Below are 15,347 nucleotides of genomic sequence, written 5' to 3' on the forward strand. Positions count from 1 at the left end.
GAAGTGAGTGAGCATTTCCGGTGGCCATCCCCGCGGCGCTGACACCTCCGAAGTGCGGCTGTCCCAGGGTCTTCCTGCCGTCATGAAGGACGTACCTGGCTTTCTGCAGCAGAGCCAGAGCTCCGGGCCCGGCCAGGCCGCCGTGTGGCACCGTCTGGAGGAGCTCTACACGAAGAAGTGAGCGCCCAGCCGAGGGGCCCCGGGCCCCAGTGCTGGGAGAGCGAGGGGGCTGCCGGGGAGGGGCGGGACCTTGTGGACTTAGGGTGCCCAGACCCGTGTGGGGAGAGTGGGGGCAGGCTAGGCCGGGGAGGTGCGCCGAGGAGCCCGGGGCGGCAAGGCTGTGGAGGAAGACGGGGTGACAGCCCCCGAGGACTGAGGAGCAGAGCCATAGGCACAGTGTTGGGGCCTAGGGTTCCCTGCCTTCCTGACTCAGGGGCTGGGACTTGGGTTTCTGAACTCCCTTCCCCTGCTCTTATGAAAAGGGTTCAGGGCTTTGAAGGCTTTCCGCCCTTGATTCCAGTCAAACAAGCAAACACCGTTTCAGGGTCAGGCTGCCATCCGTGCCGAATAACAGATCCTGGTGTCTTGCACTTGCCCCGTATAGTCGACGGCCTCCGTGCCGTTTTTCAGCGGTCTGCAGCGGATAAACCAGAAACAAGTGCACTTTTAGTTTTTTCCCCTTTTGATTCTGCAAGTGGTTACACTCTGCTTTCAGCCGCTTCTCCCCACTCCCGGTTCCTACTTGCCATTGCACTTCATCTTGGGCTTTGTGCCCCTAAGAAGAGCTCTGAGTTTGAGTTTTATAACGAGATGAGTTTTATGACAAATTCTCTGTTGCTCAGCACTGACCTCTTAAGTGGCTACAATAATTTGCTAGCATTGTTCCACAGGAGAGCACACTTGCTGTGATAACTTCCCTGTTAAGAATCCTAGCGTTGAGCATAATGCCTTTTACGTAGAAAATGAATACATGTTTGCATGATGTTCAGTGGCCTTCTGCTATTAGCGTTTTTGAGAGAAAATTCTTAGTGTTTGGCAAATAATTGCACTTTGTATTTTTCAAAGCTTTTTTTTTCTTTTTTCCTTTTTTCTTTTTTTTTTGTGCATTCTTAAAAATTAGAGTTTGGTTTCGAATGTACTGTCGTTTTTCCAGAGGGTTTATTGATTTGTCCATTTGCTTTTTTAATTTTTTTTAAGTTTATTTATTTTTAAATTTTTTTTTTCAACGTTTATTTATTTTTGGGACAGAGAGAGACAGAGCATGAACGGGGAGGGTCAGAGAGAGAGGGAGACACAGAATCGGAAACAGGCTCCAGGCTCTGAGCCATCAGCCCAGAGCCTGACGCGGGGCTCGAACTCCCGGACCACGAGATCGTGACCTGGCTGAAGTCGGACGCTTAACCGACTGCGCCACCCAGGCGCCCCTTATTTATTTTGAGAGAGAGAGAGAGAACACAAGCGGGGGAGGAACAGAGGGAGAAGGAAAGAGAGAGAATCCCAAGCAGGCTCTGTATTGTCAGCACAGAGCCCAATGTGATGCTTGAACTCAGGAACCCTGAGATCATGACCTGAGCCGAAATCCAGAGTCGGATGCTTAATCAGCTGAGCCACTCAGGTGCCCTTCAGTTGCCCATTTAATCCTTCATTCATCCCATTTACAAGAGAGGAAACAATTTCACCTAAACTCCTTCCCTGAGATGCTCAACTACTAAGTAGAAGAGCCAGGATTTCAGCTTATATGTGTGTGATCCCAAATTCTTGTTTTCAGTCAAAGCTCACAATAACTCTTTGAGGTAATCTAAGATATTCTCCAGGGTGACATCACCACTGAACAGCAGAACCAAGAGAAGAACTCAGGTTTAGTAGCATCTGTGTTAGCTGTCTTCCTGTTACAAATAGAAACCAGTTAATATGTGTTATGTGATAGGACCATCAAGGCTGAAGGTGTCTGTGACTGGATATTGGTTCATAGGTCTTAAGAGCCTTATGTTTTTCAGGTTGTGGCATCAACTGACACTTCAGGTGCTTGATTTTGTGCAGGACCCATGCTTTGCCCAAGGAGATGGCCTCATTAAGGTAAATGATCTGCCATGCTAGGTCAGACTATATAAACTTGCTCAAGGACTTTCAAAAATAATAGGTGGGCTTTGTAGTAATAACACACTATAACTATTCAGCAGGCACTGTACGTCGGGTAGTCTCATAAGGACTTTGTACGTTTACTTGTTTATTCCTCGTGACAACTTGGGAGATAATCCTACTTACTTGATGTAGAAGCTAACACTAAGGGATTGAGTGATTTGCCAGATATCACAGCTAACAAGTGGTAGAAGAGGCTTCAAACACAGTCTCGCTTCTTCTGAAATCCCAGCTTGAAATGCCGTCTTATAGCATAGCATGCCCTGTATCTTACTGTGCGTTTGGAAACTTATTCAGAAATAGAAAGTTCAGAATCATTTGGGGGGTAGGGTAGGACGTAGTGGAAGATAACCGCAGGAATCTTACGGGTAACGGTTGATCGCACCTCTTCCTCCACTCCCACTGATTCTGCTTGCTTGCCCAGAGGCTTTCTCTTGGGTAGTGTGGAAGATCGAGCCCCTTTCCTGCTTCACTTGGAGGTGGGGAGGTTTGGGGGGAATCCTCTGTAGTGTAGCACTTTTAGCATTTGACAACAGAAAAAGGAAAGAAAAATATTCTCTGCCCCAGCCTTCCCCACACTCCCTGACAAACCCCCACCAGTTGTTCACTGGTAGTTTCTTCCTCTTGGAAATCTCTCGCTGACATCTTTCTCTTTGATGCCTTTCTCTTGGATTCTGAAAGAATCCGAGATTTATGCCTGCATGGAAACCAAAAGGTAGTTCGTGATAACTTGAGTTATTTGCCCTGGATACATTACTTTATATGTGTTTACAGTGAAGCTTACCACCTTCTTACTCCACGACTGGGGATCTAAAGATTTTCCTGTGTTTTATATCTGCCAATTGGACATTTTACTACTCAAAGGAACTTATATTCATCTGTAAACCTAAAGATTTTGCTTGGCATTCTGTCTTCTGGATTATGTGGAAAAAATGATAAATTAGAGCTATCTTACAATTTGTTTCCTAAGGTTCTATATCATAGCAATGGACATTCATGATTATTCCTCTCCAACCTTTGCTTTCTTGTCTTTAAATCACTTTCTACCCGGAGCAAAATATTTCCTCAACCCCATGGTAACGTAACACTTAGGTCAGCAGATTTGAGTTTACTATTTCAGTGGGCAAGTAAACCTTTAAAAATTGTTGGGACCCAGCCCAGCTAACTTTCAGAGAGATAGTATTCATGAATTTGCAGTCACCAGTAGTAATTTTGAGTTTCTTTTTTCTTTGGAGGGGTTTGTGGTTTAGGTAATTCCATAAATTAAAATGGGTATCAGAAAAGTTGAAAATACTCTCTTATTGGAGAAGATATCTTTAAAATAGTCCTTTGTAATGAAAAAGCCATTTTATTTAAATGGCTCTTTGCTGGGTGCCAGATTTAAATAACTCACTGGCTGCTTCAGGGACATTTCCCACCCACACACACATAACCCCCCGCACCAGGTTTTATTGAGAAATAATTGGCATATTTCTCTTCATTATTAAGGTATACAACGTAATGATTTGGTATATGTTTATATGGAAAATAACCACAGTGAGTCTACTAAACATCCATCTCACACTTTTTTTCTCCTTGTGATGACAGTTTTTAAGTTTATTTACTTTGAGAGTGAGAGAGCACAAGCGAGGAAGGGGCAGAAAGAGGGAGAGAACCCCACGCCGGCTGCACGCTATCAGCACACAGCCTGACACGGGGCTCGATTCCACAAACTGTGAGATCAAGACCTAAGCCAAAATCGAGAGTTAGATGCTCAACCTGCTGAGCCACCCAGGCACCCCATGTGATGGCTACTGTTATGATCTGCTTTTCTTAGTAACTTCCAAACGTACAACACAGTGTTGTTAACTATAGTTACAATACTATAAGTTATATCCCCAGGAATTCTCTTATAACTGGAAGTTTGTACCTTTTGACCACCTTCACACCCATTTCTTGCACCCCCCGACCCCCTGCCTCTGTCAACCACCAATCTGTTCTCTGTATCTATGAGGTCAGTTTTTTAATATTCCACTTAGAAGTGGGTCATACAGTATTTGTCTCTAATTTATTTCACTAAGCAAAACACCCTCCAGTTTCATTCATGTTGTCACAAATGGCAGGATTTCCTTCTTTTTATGGCTGAATAATATCCCACAGTGTGTGGGCATATACCCACATTTTCTTTCACGGGGACATTTCCATCTTTCTGTCTTCATAACCCAGAGGAACTGTGGACTCTACTTCTCCAAGTTGACCTCATCTTGAGGCTCCCTCTTCCCACTTTGCCCACATGGGGTGCTCCGTTTGCCCAGTTACCCAGCCATAGCTCAGAAGTCATTTAGCTCCCCTTCCCTGTGACCAGCAAACCTCTCAGACCCTCTGTCCACCCTAACTGCCGTTGCTCCCTCACTCTGTTCCCTCCCTCCCCCCGCCTTCCCCCCAGTCTTGTTATAAAGCAGAAGTGTGATCATGTGTTTCCACTGGTTCAGGTTTGACCTCAGGGCAAGGACAAGCCCCAGTGCCTTCCATTCTGTGTCCATCAGAGTGCTGCTAACACATGCGCAGTGTTTTCTTCAGTGCTTCTACACGTTTGTTCCTGCTGGAATGTTCTCCCAACTGCCTCCTCCCCCGTACCAAATCTGTTCACCTGTCTAACTGCTCTTCCTTCCCTAAAACTCAGTTATCACCATTTCTGGAATAACTTTTGGAACCTCTCCTTTGGGTTGGTCCACCTGTGTGCTGTTTTTTTCCTCGCTTGTAAACTCACAATATTGCCAGTTCTTTGTTTATGAGTCTGCTCTCCTCAGCCAGAAATCCTTGAAAGCCTGTCTTTTATTTTACATATTCTGTGTTTGCAGTACCTGGCAAAAGGTCTGAGTAAGTGATCAAGTGTTTGCTGAATGGCTTGTAAATTTGGCAATATAGCCTAAAATCTTCTAAAATCTGAAAGTTAGTGAATCTTTTAAACAGATAGTTTGTTTTGCTTAGAGTACTTTGGAGAAAGAATCTAGGAATTGGTCTTTATGAGATCCTTATAGGTCAGGTATCTAATTCCAAAAAAAAAGCACAGCTGTTTTCAGTAATCCATTCGTGATTAATAAGCCCAAATATGGGTCTCCTATCAACTCGCAAACATTTCTGCAACGCCTGCTATATGGTGGGCATTTTGGTTGTTTGATTTTGCAGAATGAAAGACATCCTGTAATTACTCTGCATGTTTTGGTTCCACAGCTTTATGAAAACTTCATCAGTGAATTTGAACACAGGTAAAATACCTTTGTCAGTTTTTGACTTTGAACATGGAAACATTGATACTACTGACACTCAAAAACCGGTGGTTTTTATTTCAGGGTGAATCCTTTGTCCCTGGTAGAAATCATTCTTCATGTAGTTAGACAGATGACTGGTGAGTCTGACTTTATTTCATAAAGGAGCAGATCCAAGTGGTAATTCAAATTATTTTGAAATGTAAGTTAATTGAACTTTTACATTTTGATAGAAAATACCAGATTCTAAGTTAGGTTTTTATTATAGTTATGGTCTAACCCTAAAGGTTGTCCTACCTAAGTGTCCTCACTGGTAGGAACCGGTCTCTAAAGATACTATGATGGTGGTTCTTCTGACATTGTTCTGCCTTTTCTAGATCCCAATGTGGCTCTTACTTTTCTGGAAAAGACTCGTGAAAAGGTAAATGTGAAGCCTGGGCCAAGACTTTTAGAATACGTGTGACTTACAGCTTGTGTCTGTGGTCGCTGTGCACACCTTTTAGAGACTGCTGTGTCTCTGATCATGTCAGTTAAGCCAGTACGCAGATGGCCTTGCTTTGTTAGTCTCCTGCCCACACTTCTCAGGTTCTTTTGTTTCTGACGTCTTCAGGTGAAAAGCAGTGATGAGGCAGTGATCCTGTGTAAAACCGCAATCGGAGCTCTGAAATTAAACATCGGGGACCTACAGGTTACAAAGGTAAGGTTGCCATAAGAGATTCCCTTGGGTTTAAAAAGTTGTTTAGAAGGGCACCAGGGTGGCTCAGTCGGTTGAGCGTCCGACTTGGGCTCAGGTCTCATGGTTCGTGAGCCTGAGCCCCGCATCGGGCTGTCTGCTAAAAGCACGGAGCCTGCTTTGGATCCTCTGTCTCCCTCTCTTTCTGTCCCTGCTGTGCTCACCTTCTCTCAAAAATTAAACATTTAAAATAAATAAATAAAAAGTTGTTTGGAGCTATAGGAGAAAAATCCTTTTTTTCCATTTTAACTTTTAAAGTAACTTTAAATTCTAGAAAAGTTGCAAAAATAGCACAAAGAACTTTCCTATACCCCTCCCTCACACTCCCATTGTGGACATTTCACTTCTTTGCCCTATTACTCTGTGTGTGTAGTTTTTGTTTTTCAAAACTATTGAGGGTAACTTGCTGGTACGAGGCCTGTTCCCCTTGAAAGAGCACTGTCCTGGGTGAGCACAGCCATCAGCAGGACGCATCCAGACAGCCTCAGACTGTCCCCGGCACCCAGGTTCTCACTATCCGGGTGTCGGCCCACTTACCATGACAGGTCATATCGTACGCTGCTCCTCCACCCTCTCTGCCTCCTCATCATTGTTAAGTTTCCCGTCTCTTTTTTATTTTAATTTTAGTGCTTTTTGGGAGACAGATGTGGATAGGAGTGGCAGTAAGACCAACTTATGTTGTCAGTCCTCTTTGTTGAACCAGAGACTACATGTGTTTATTTTGGTCTTGGTTTGGGGTTTTTTGGTAACCATAATATTAAAGAAAATATCAGGGTAAGTGTTAATGTTCTCATTGCCCTAAAATAATACTACTTATTGTTTTGTTTTGTTTTTTTTAATTTTTTTCAATGTTTATTTATTATTGAGAGACAGAGAGTGAGCAGGGGAGGGGCAGAGAGAGAGGGAGACACAGAATCTGAAGCAGGTTCCAGGCTCTGAGCTGTCAGCACAGAGCCCGATGCGGGGCTCGAACCCACGAGCCGCAAGATTGTGACCTGAGCCGAAGTCGGAGGCTTAACCGACTGAGCCACCCAGGTGTCCCTGTACTTACTGTTTCTTATTCCTGCCCAGTCCTAGCCTGCATTCATACTTACTACATTTTGCTTGGAAATATTTAAGGCGTGTTGAAATCCATAAAGTACTATAAAGAATGCTGTCGTGGGCATCCACGTGCCCTGCCCAGCCAGGGAGTGAAGCAACCTGGGAATGGAGCTGCTGGGCCCCCGTGCACGCTTCTGCACCAGCAGTGCTCCCGCACACGTGCTTGGTGTTCCTCGTACTTGTGTGTTTCCTGATGCTCACTAGATGGGGATGTGCAGGTCTAAGTGATGTGTAGTATTGTTTTCAGTTGGTGGCTCAGTGTGAGGTTTGAGTCATCGTGTTGGTGCCTGGGACCAATTCATTTTTACTGTTTGGTACCTCACTGTGTAACTGTCTCATAGCCTGCATATCCAGTCTCCTTCCTATGGAAGGGATTCAAGGTTCTCTTTTCTACTGCGAATAGTGATGTTAATTATCAGCATTTCTATGCCTGGTTCCTTGTGTACATGGGCAGAATCTCACCGGGACATATGCCTGGAGGTGAGGCTACAGGTATAAGGTGTATACCCTCCACTTTTACTAGATGTTGCCAAACTTTTCTCCAAGATAGCTCACACTCCCCTAGCACCGTACGAGCACTTGCAGAGCTCCGTATCTTCGACACTTGGTATTTTCAGACCACTTAATTCTTGGCGATCTGATGGAGGTGAAATGCCATCTCATTGGGGGTTTAATTTGCATTTCTTGATTGCTGGTAGTTTATTGACCACTCCATTCATGTCTCCACTTCTGTAAATTGCCATTAACATCTTTTCTTTTGCTCATTTTTTCTGTGTTGCTTGCCACTTGTTGTTTCGTAAGAGTTCTTTATATAACTTTGGCCATATGCCCTCGTGGGTTTCGCGTGCAGTAAATATCTTTTCCCAGTCTATAGCTTGTCTTTGTTCTTTTTTCTGTGTTTTAGGTGAACTGAAGTTTTCCATTTTAATGTACTCAAATCTATCGATCTTTGTGGCTTATGCTTTTCATCTTGTCATACATTTCTTTAAAAATGTCTTAAGTTACAAAGAAAGGTGATCTTGTTTCCTGCACGTAGGAGACAATTGAAGACGTTGAAGAGATGCTCAACAACCTTCCTGGCGTGACATCAGTTCACAGTCGTTTCTACGATCTCTCTAGTAAATACTATCAAACAATCGGAAACCACGCATCCTACTACAAAGATGCTCTGCGGTTTCTAGGCTGTGTCGACATCAAGGATCTTCCAGGTAACATGGGGCCGTTAGAGTCCGTGTCATGGGAGCTCACTCTCGGGGCGTGGTAGCAGGCCTCAGAAATTCCTCCAGTGTATCTATCCCTTGTTGAGGAAAGCCCACGTGGTGATAGGCTGGAAAGAGCCATGAGAGCGTTAGTTTTTACAGGTGTCTGCCTTCAGCGTTGAGTTGAGATGAGCCTGCACCCTATAGCCCTTCACCGTCCCTTCCCCAGTCTTCCCGGCTCTCTGAGTCAGAGGCCTTGGTGAGAAGCGCAGCGATGCAAGTCCCTCGACCCCTACAGCACGAAGGGCGCGCCGCCACCCTGTACCTGAGAGTCGTGTTCCAAAAACCGCACAAGACCCAGGGGAGTAACTTACTTACGAAAATCACTTGCAAAGCAAAATGAACAATGAGTTTTGGGGAAAGTGCGAGGAGTATGTGTTTAAAGAAGAAATTTGAGCCTCTTGGGTGTTTCTCACAGTACACCATTGAAGCTGTGGAGACCAGCGACGCCTAAAGATGTTAGTGCAGTTTTTAGATGCAGTTCCTGCAGCTCAAGAAAAATATATTGGAAAGCACAGCTAATGTGGTCAAGAGAATAGGGAGTTGTTGTATGGGAAAGGAAGATTGTAGTCTGAAAAGAGGCTGAATGAGGGGACTTTCAGATAAATGAGAGGTATCACTTCCATAGGAAACAAGAGGTATAAGGAACCTGCTACTCCAGGAAGTAGATGAGCTGAAAATGTAAATCGATTCACTTATTTAGGTAGAAATAAGTGAATGAATGTCTTTCCCACAAAACCTGTGTATGCGGTTCCAGGTATAACTTGAGTTGATACGGTACTTTAAAAGAGACGACTAACGTTAAGGCTTTGTGATATAACCATTACAGGGAATGGTTTCTTTTTTATGAGAGTTTTAAAGCCAAGCAGGACTGATTCTTGTAACTGGGGTGTCACTGGAGATGTGTTGTTGCCGTAGTGTCTGAGCAGCAGGAGAGAGCTTTCACGCTGGGACTAGCAGGACTTCTTGGCGAGGGAGTTTTTAACTTTGGAGAACTCGTAAGTGGACCCTGGTCACAGATTTCTTAACAAGGGGGAGACTGATTTCTTTGCCAGCTAACTGTCTCGTCCTCACAGCTCATGCACCCTGTGCTGGAATCACTGAGGAACACCGACCGCCAGTGGCTGATTGACACCCTTTATGCCTTTAACAGTGGCAACGTAGAGAGATTCCAGACCCTGAAGACCTCCTGGGGCCAGCAGGTCAGCCATGGGAAGGACGGCTGAGCACTCCTACATGCTCCTGGCTCTCCTTCCTTGCGTCTGTTTATTTAACAGATGTTGACTTGCACCTTCTACACGCCAGCCGCTGGGGAGACAGGAGACTAAGACGAGCCAGTCTTGCTCTCATAGAGCAGATGGTTAAGTGGCTAGTTAGAGTAGTAACTCAGCTACTCTGATAGAATAGGGGAGTGTCATCTGGGTGAACGGGCTATCACAGAGGACTGCCCCAAAGAAGCCATGCTCTGTGTCTGACCTTAGGTGTGAGTGGAATTTAGCCAAGGGAAGAATATGAGAAGAGTATATTCAGCAGAGGAAAAGGAAGCTTTTAGCATGTTGCTGAATTGCAGTAGGGTATGTGAGGCTCAAGTGAGTGAATGATGAGAGTCGGGGAGAGCCCAGGGTGAGGAAAGGCAGGACGGTCTGCGCAGGGCAGAAGCAGTTGATGGGAGGAAGGGGTCAGTGCAGGGGATGGCGGGGCAATCAATGCAGAGGAAAAGAGGTAGCAGGGGAGAGGGCGCCGGGCAAGGAGTGGAGCCTCTGGGAGGTGTGAATTAGGGAGGAGAGGTGTTTAACAAGGACCTGAGCTTTAATAGTAAGTTTATTCTTTTTCAAATGAAACTGTGAGAAGGAAAATTACTAAAATGTTCATAGTGATAGGGATCATGGTTGTATTACTGTTCGTACTTTTCTAAAGCTTCAGTTTTCTCAAAGTTCAAAATAAACTTGTAGAATTCACACATAACAGAGCCGAGTAGATACAAACGGACTGTGAAGAGGCAGAAAGCAAGTCCAGTCGATCCTAACTGTAGTCTGTATTTTGATCTCTGAAAGAAAAAATTGTGCCGCTTGGAAAGAAAGATGGCTAGCCGTAGAAAGTTAAGAAAACTAGAGCCGTGTGCCTGCGGCACCTGTCTAGGCAGCAAGAGCCCATCTGGGGCGAGTGGGCTCTTTCTGAAAAGCCTGACCTGTCCAGTTCCCTGCTGGCTCTGCCTGTGTTGGGGTGTGAGTTCCTAAATGTTTGAATCCGGTAACCCCTTCTCCTTTCTTGTCTCTGTGCTCAGCAGTGACCTGTGACCTACCTGTAGGGTGACTACAGGTCATGCAGAGGGCATGGTTCTCATGATAAGGCCGGTTTTCATTATAAATTAATAACCTGCTCTTTCAGTTCAGAACAAGCCCCTGGAGCGTAAGGAGTGTGTTCCTCAGAGGCTCCCCTTACACAGAGCTGACGGAGCAGGCAGTACACTTGGACCTGCTCAGGCACAGGATGGGTCCTTCCCTGCCTTTCTTTGTGCCAAGTCACCTGGTGTCTGTAAACCAGGTGCCCCCTGGTGTCTGTAAACCTCGTAAATGCCTTGTGTGGGAGCATGACATTTCCGGGGTGCACCTTCTAATGGTTTCCTAAGAAAAGTGAGCCTCCGTGATCTTCAGCGTAAGGTGTTTGGACCTGCAAAGATTCTTTGTGTTCGCTCTGTTGTAGAATTTCAAAGCCCAGGTTGGGTAACTGATGCTTTCTACTTTACAGCCTGACTTGGCAGCCAACGAAGCCCAGCTTCTGAGGAAAATTCAGCTGTTGTGCCTCATGGAGGTAAGCAGGCACCCAGGAACCGCTCGCTGTGCGAACGACTGCCGTAAGCTAAGTGTGGAAAGCGTGTTCTTAATGAGATACACGACTAACATAAAGGAAGAGTTTAGTGTGTGGTTCACTAATAAGATCTAGGTTTTCAGAGCAAGTATTGACAAAAACGTTCCTATCAGTCAGTTCTCTGACAATTTCTATTTGGAAAAGTAGTTAACAAGCAAAAATTTTTTTTCAGATGACTTTCACACGACCTGCCAATCACAGACAACTCACTTTTGAAGAAATTGCCAAAAGTGCTAAAATCACCGTGAACGAGGTACAGGTTGTTGGACTCTGGATGGTCCAGTGGTACAGCTGCTACCTGGACGGGTCAGGGCTCCTGTGAGCACGGCTCCCTAGACTCCAGACCACAAAAGACAGTGTCTTGTTCCCCCATATTTCAGGGCCGGCTGGTGTGTACTCGCAGGCCTCAGGGTGTCTTACACGAGCCCCTCTCTGCACAGGTGGAGTTGCTGGTGATGAAGGCGCTCTCAGTGGGGCTGGTGAAAGGCAGTATTGATGAAGTGGATAAGCGGGTTCACATGACCTGGGTGCAGCCCCGCGTGTTGGATTTGCAACAGGTAATGTGACTGGAATACATAGTTCACCTTTGTGGGTGTTTTGGATTGTGTCTGTGCTGTCTTAGTTTCGCTTGGATGGCAGCCATTTAGGAAGAAAGCGGTATTGACAAAGGGATTTCAGAGAATATCTTACTGCTGTAGGGACTGAGGGTTTTTCAAAGAACCTAATTTAGTGCAAGCCTGGGGTTTGAACCCTGCACTTAAAAGCTTATCGTAATAACAGGGCTGGTTGTGCTGATGCTGCCTTTTAATCTTCAAATTGGTGCTCTGATCAAATGCGTTCCTAGTTCTGTGGTTTGAGCTCAGATCCATCTTGTTCGTATTTGCTTTAAATTTAATCCTGTGGATTTCCTCTATTCTTGCCTGTTTTCTTTCATGCAAGTTTTTTTTAATGTCCTGGTGATAAGAATTGACTGGGATAAGCCCGTCTCACGTAGCCCACTCTCCCAGCTCCGATGCCCTGTTTGTTAGTGCTGCCCTAAAGAATTGGCTGGAAACGTACAGCCGCCCCGTCGGGTGCTGTGATTCCCAAGTGTCCTAACACCGTGTGGTCCTGGTTTGCCTCAGATCGCAGGCATGAAGGACCGCCTGGAGTTCTGGTGCACCGACGTCAGGAGCATGGAGATGCTGGTGGAGCACCAGGCCCACGACATCCTCACCTAGCGCCCCCACCTGGCCCGTGTGTGGCAGCTGAGGCCATCTGCATTTAATGGGGGTGGGGGGTGGGGTTGTGTTTGTGGAACGGGAACTGTTCTTCCTGCTGTGAGAACAGGACTGTCACCGATGGGGTGCGCGGCCACAGATAGAAGCCTCCTTTGTGGAGGTCTCCTGTAGCCCGCAGTGGGGAGGGGTCACCAGTCTCTGGTGACCAGGCAGGCGTGAGCGTGCACGTGCCCCGAGGAGCGAGAAGGCGCCACCCTGAGTGCGTGGGGACACCACTCAGAAGTTCGTCTCCATCCCATCCACCTGTGTGAATATCTCTGGTGTCGTTTGAGAATGTTCCTGTAATAAACGCACTTGTTTTGTCCTTTTTGTGGTTCTCTTTTCCTCGGTCTTAGCTTTGATGTCAAGCCTGGGCCTGGAGAGATTAAAACGCAGGAGATGGGGGAGATAGGGCTCGGTGGGGAGTGGGCCTCGGCCCCCCACTCCTGCCCTGGGCAAGGGGCGTCTCTGCACACACAGGGCACAGGGCAGAGCCAGGTGCAGAGGGCCGTGGGCCCCGTGGCCAAGAGAGCAAGTCCTGTCTGCTGTGGCTCAGACATGGTGTTCACCCGATGCCCACCCAGCCAGCCCTCAGCCCCGTGCTGAGTGTGCGGGGGGCGGGGGTGCTCGTACACAAAGAAGAATCACCAGTGACCACTAGGTGAAGGGAAGGGTTTAATGCGATCTTTCATCCTGTGCCTGGAGCTGGAACCACAGAGCCTTCATGCTGCCGAGCTTCTCTTGTAGCTCTCCAGGTGGTGTAAGACCCAGCCTGCAGGAATCAGGAAGCTGAGGAACATCACCGAGAGCCCGATGGCTTGCTCCTGGGTGAGGGAAGCACGGGTGAGTGCACTGGGCCGTTACCAGGGTCGTTCCCAGGTCATCGAGGAAGGCCATTACCTGCCCCTCTGTGCCCGGGTCCTAACCAGAGCAGCAGGTCCAGAGTTACAGGCATCCTGCCCCGCCCCCTCTGCTCCGGTGGGACCCTTGGCCCAGCCCCAGACTTCCTGTGCGTCAGATGGAAAAAGCCTGCGGGGTGCCAGCAGTGACCACTGTAGTCATCAGTTTGGACAGCTGCTGTGGAGACCAGGCTAGCAGCCCTGGGCTCCAGTCTCTGTGGAGCGGGACCTCTCATCTTAGCCCCCTTCCCCCGCACCAAGAGCCTGCCTGGCCAGGCCATGTGTCCCTCGACCTTGAACTCCTTCTGACCTTGCGTGACAAGCACCCTCACTTCCAGTTACCAGGAGACAAGAGCATGTCCGGTGCTGTGCAGGATGGAAGAGGTTCGGGTTGTGTAAACAACTGCAGGGCCCTTTTCCCTAAATGGTGGTCCTGCTCAGAAGCCTGGATGGAGGAGAGGGGACCCCTTGCGCTCTGTGTGCAGGTGTGTGCACGCACACCTGGAGCCAGGTTCTGGAGAACCAGCCATATGTCCCCTTCACTTGGTTTCCTCCGGAAGGAGAGCCTGGGCCCAGTCATCGCTCCCTGTTCCTAAAACAGAGTCAGATGCCGGGCTGGACTCTTCCTCTCGGTTTCACCTCCCAGCAGCCTCAGCGACGCTAGCCCAGAGCTGGGCCCTTAGGCTACACCCACGGTCTGACCTTGGGCAGATGACCTTCTAGACCTTGGTTTATTGACGCTGAAAACAGGTCGTTGTCTGCTCTCCTGCAGCCCCAGGGTGACTGGGGTGCATGTTTCCCCTGTGTGCTTCCTGACCCTCCAGGCAGCCCACTCTTCCCCTTCAGTAGTGGTGAAGCCAGAGTAGACACCGAGCGCCCTTCAAGCTCAGCGGTTAGCACCCCTCATTTGACAGGAGGCGAGTCGGGGCCTGAGAACAAACCCTCCCCTAACTAACTCCGCTGACTGCTTTGGGAGCCTGGCCTTCAGGTAGTGACCGCAAGGACCCTTCCTGGAGTGGGGACACTGTCCCAGACACGGACTGAGTTCTAGCACCAGGATCACCTCCAGAAGCTGCACCCCTGAGAGGACATTCCCCCTCTCCTTTACCAGCCTGGCCTTCTGTGCCCTGCCCCCAAACCTATCTCATCTTCACAACAGCGCAGGACTGCCCATTCCACCTGCTCGGGTCAGCCCCCCTGCTGCCCTGGAGGTTCTCACCATGGGAGAAGTGGGTGTTCTGGCTGGCTTGGCGGAGACGTGTGCCTTGGGAAGCACCCAGCCGCCCCGGGGGGCTGGCAGCAGCCTGCCGGCGGAGGCTAACCTCAGCATGGCCGTTGAGCCGAGCTCCTCGTGTCCAGCAAAGTTCTGCACTTCTGCTCGGCGTGTCCTCTGCTCACTTGGGTGTTGGGGCTTTTTATAGCTCCGGGGGAGGGGGCAGGGAGCACTGCAGCTGTCCCCTCCCGTCGTGGTGCTTTGGCAGAAAGCACGCCCGCTCAGAAGTGGGGAGAGCCAGCGCGCAGACCGGCGGCTGCCAGCACTGCCCCTGCCGTGGCCCCCGAGGTCTTCGGGCCCTGTGTAGCGCAGGCAGACATCACCTGGAGAAGGCCTTCATTCCTCTGAGAAAGGCGCTCGGAGAAGCAGGGCCAGGGAAGTCAGGGAATTTGGGAGCGCAAGAATGGAAAAGTGACATCATTTCAGAGTGAGCCTTAAATATCTGGGGTGTCAGCTGGCAGGACGGTGCATAGAGCTATTTTTAAGTTCTCTTAACTCGGGAGTTCCCGGCGGAGCTGCCCAGCCTCCTCGTCCGTGACCGATGCAGCCCCACTCCACCTGCGCGCGG

At 48.2% G+C, this 15,347-nt stretch overlaps 1 protein-coding gene across 2 annotated transcripts; it reads left to right on the forward strand.

The window, feature by feature from the left end:
• Positions 1-22: 22 nt before the first annotated feature.
• On the forward strand, positions 23-12,932 carry PSMD13 (proteasome 26S subunit, non-ATPase 13). Of its 2 annotated transcripts, none has more exons than XM_047100598.1 (13): positions 23-177; positions 1,998-2,076; positions 5,308-5,387; positions 5,472-5,527; positions 5,765-5,808; positions 5,998-6,084; positions 8,258-8,429; positions 9,399-9,478; positions 9,557-9,682; positions 11,229-11,291; positions 11,521-11,601; positions 11,789-11,905; positions 12,473-12,932. In XM_047100598.1, exons 1-13 carry the CDS (start codon positions 83-85, stop codon positions 12,566-12,568), a joined length of 1,176 nt encoding a protein of 391 aa, XP_046956554.1. In that variant the 5' UTR covers positions 23-82; the 3' UTR covers positions 12,569-12,932. The 2 variants fall into 2 exon arrangements, with proteins under 2 accessions (XP_046956554.1, XP_046956555.1); XM_047100599.1 differs by having other exon boundaries at positions 24-177; positions 5,353-5,387.
• The last annotated feature ends 2,415 nt before the right edge of the window (positions 12,933-15,347 follow it).

This window comes from Lynx rufus, unplaced genomic scaffold, assembly GCF_022079265.1.
Source record: "Lynx rufus isolate CCGP_SWC_20201006 ecotype Redwood Valley unplaced genomic scaffold, mLynRuf1.p SCAF_50, whole genome shotgun sequence".
NCBI lineage: Eukaryota > Metazoa > Chordata > Mammalia > Carnivora > Felidae > Lynx > Lynx rufus.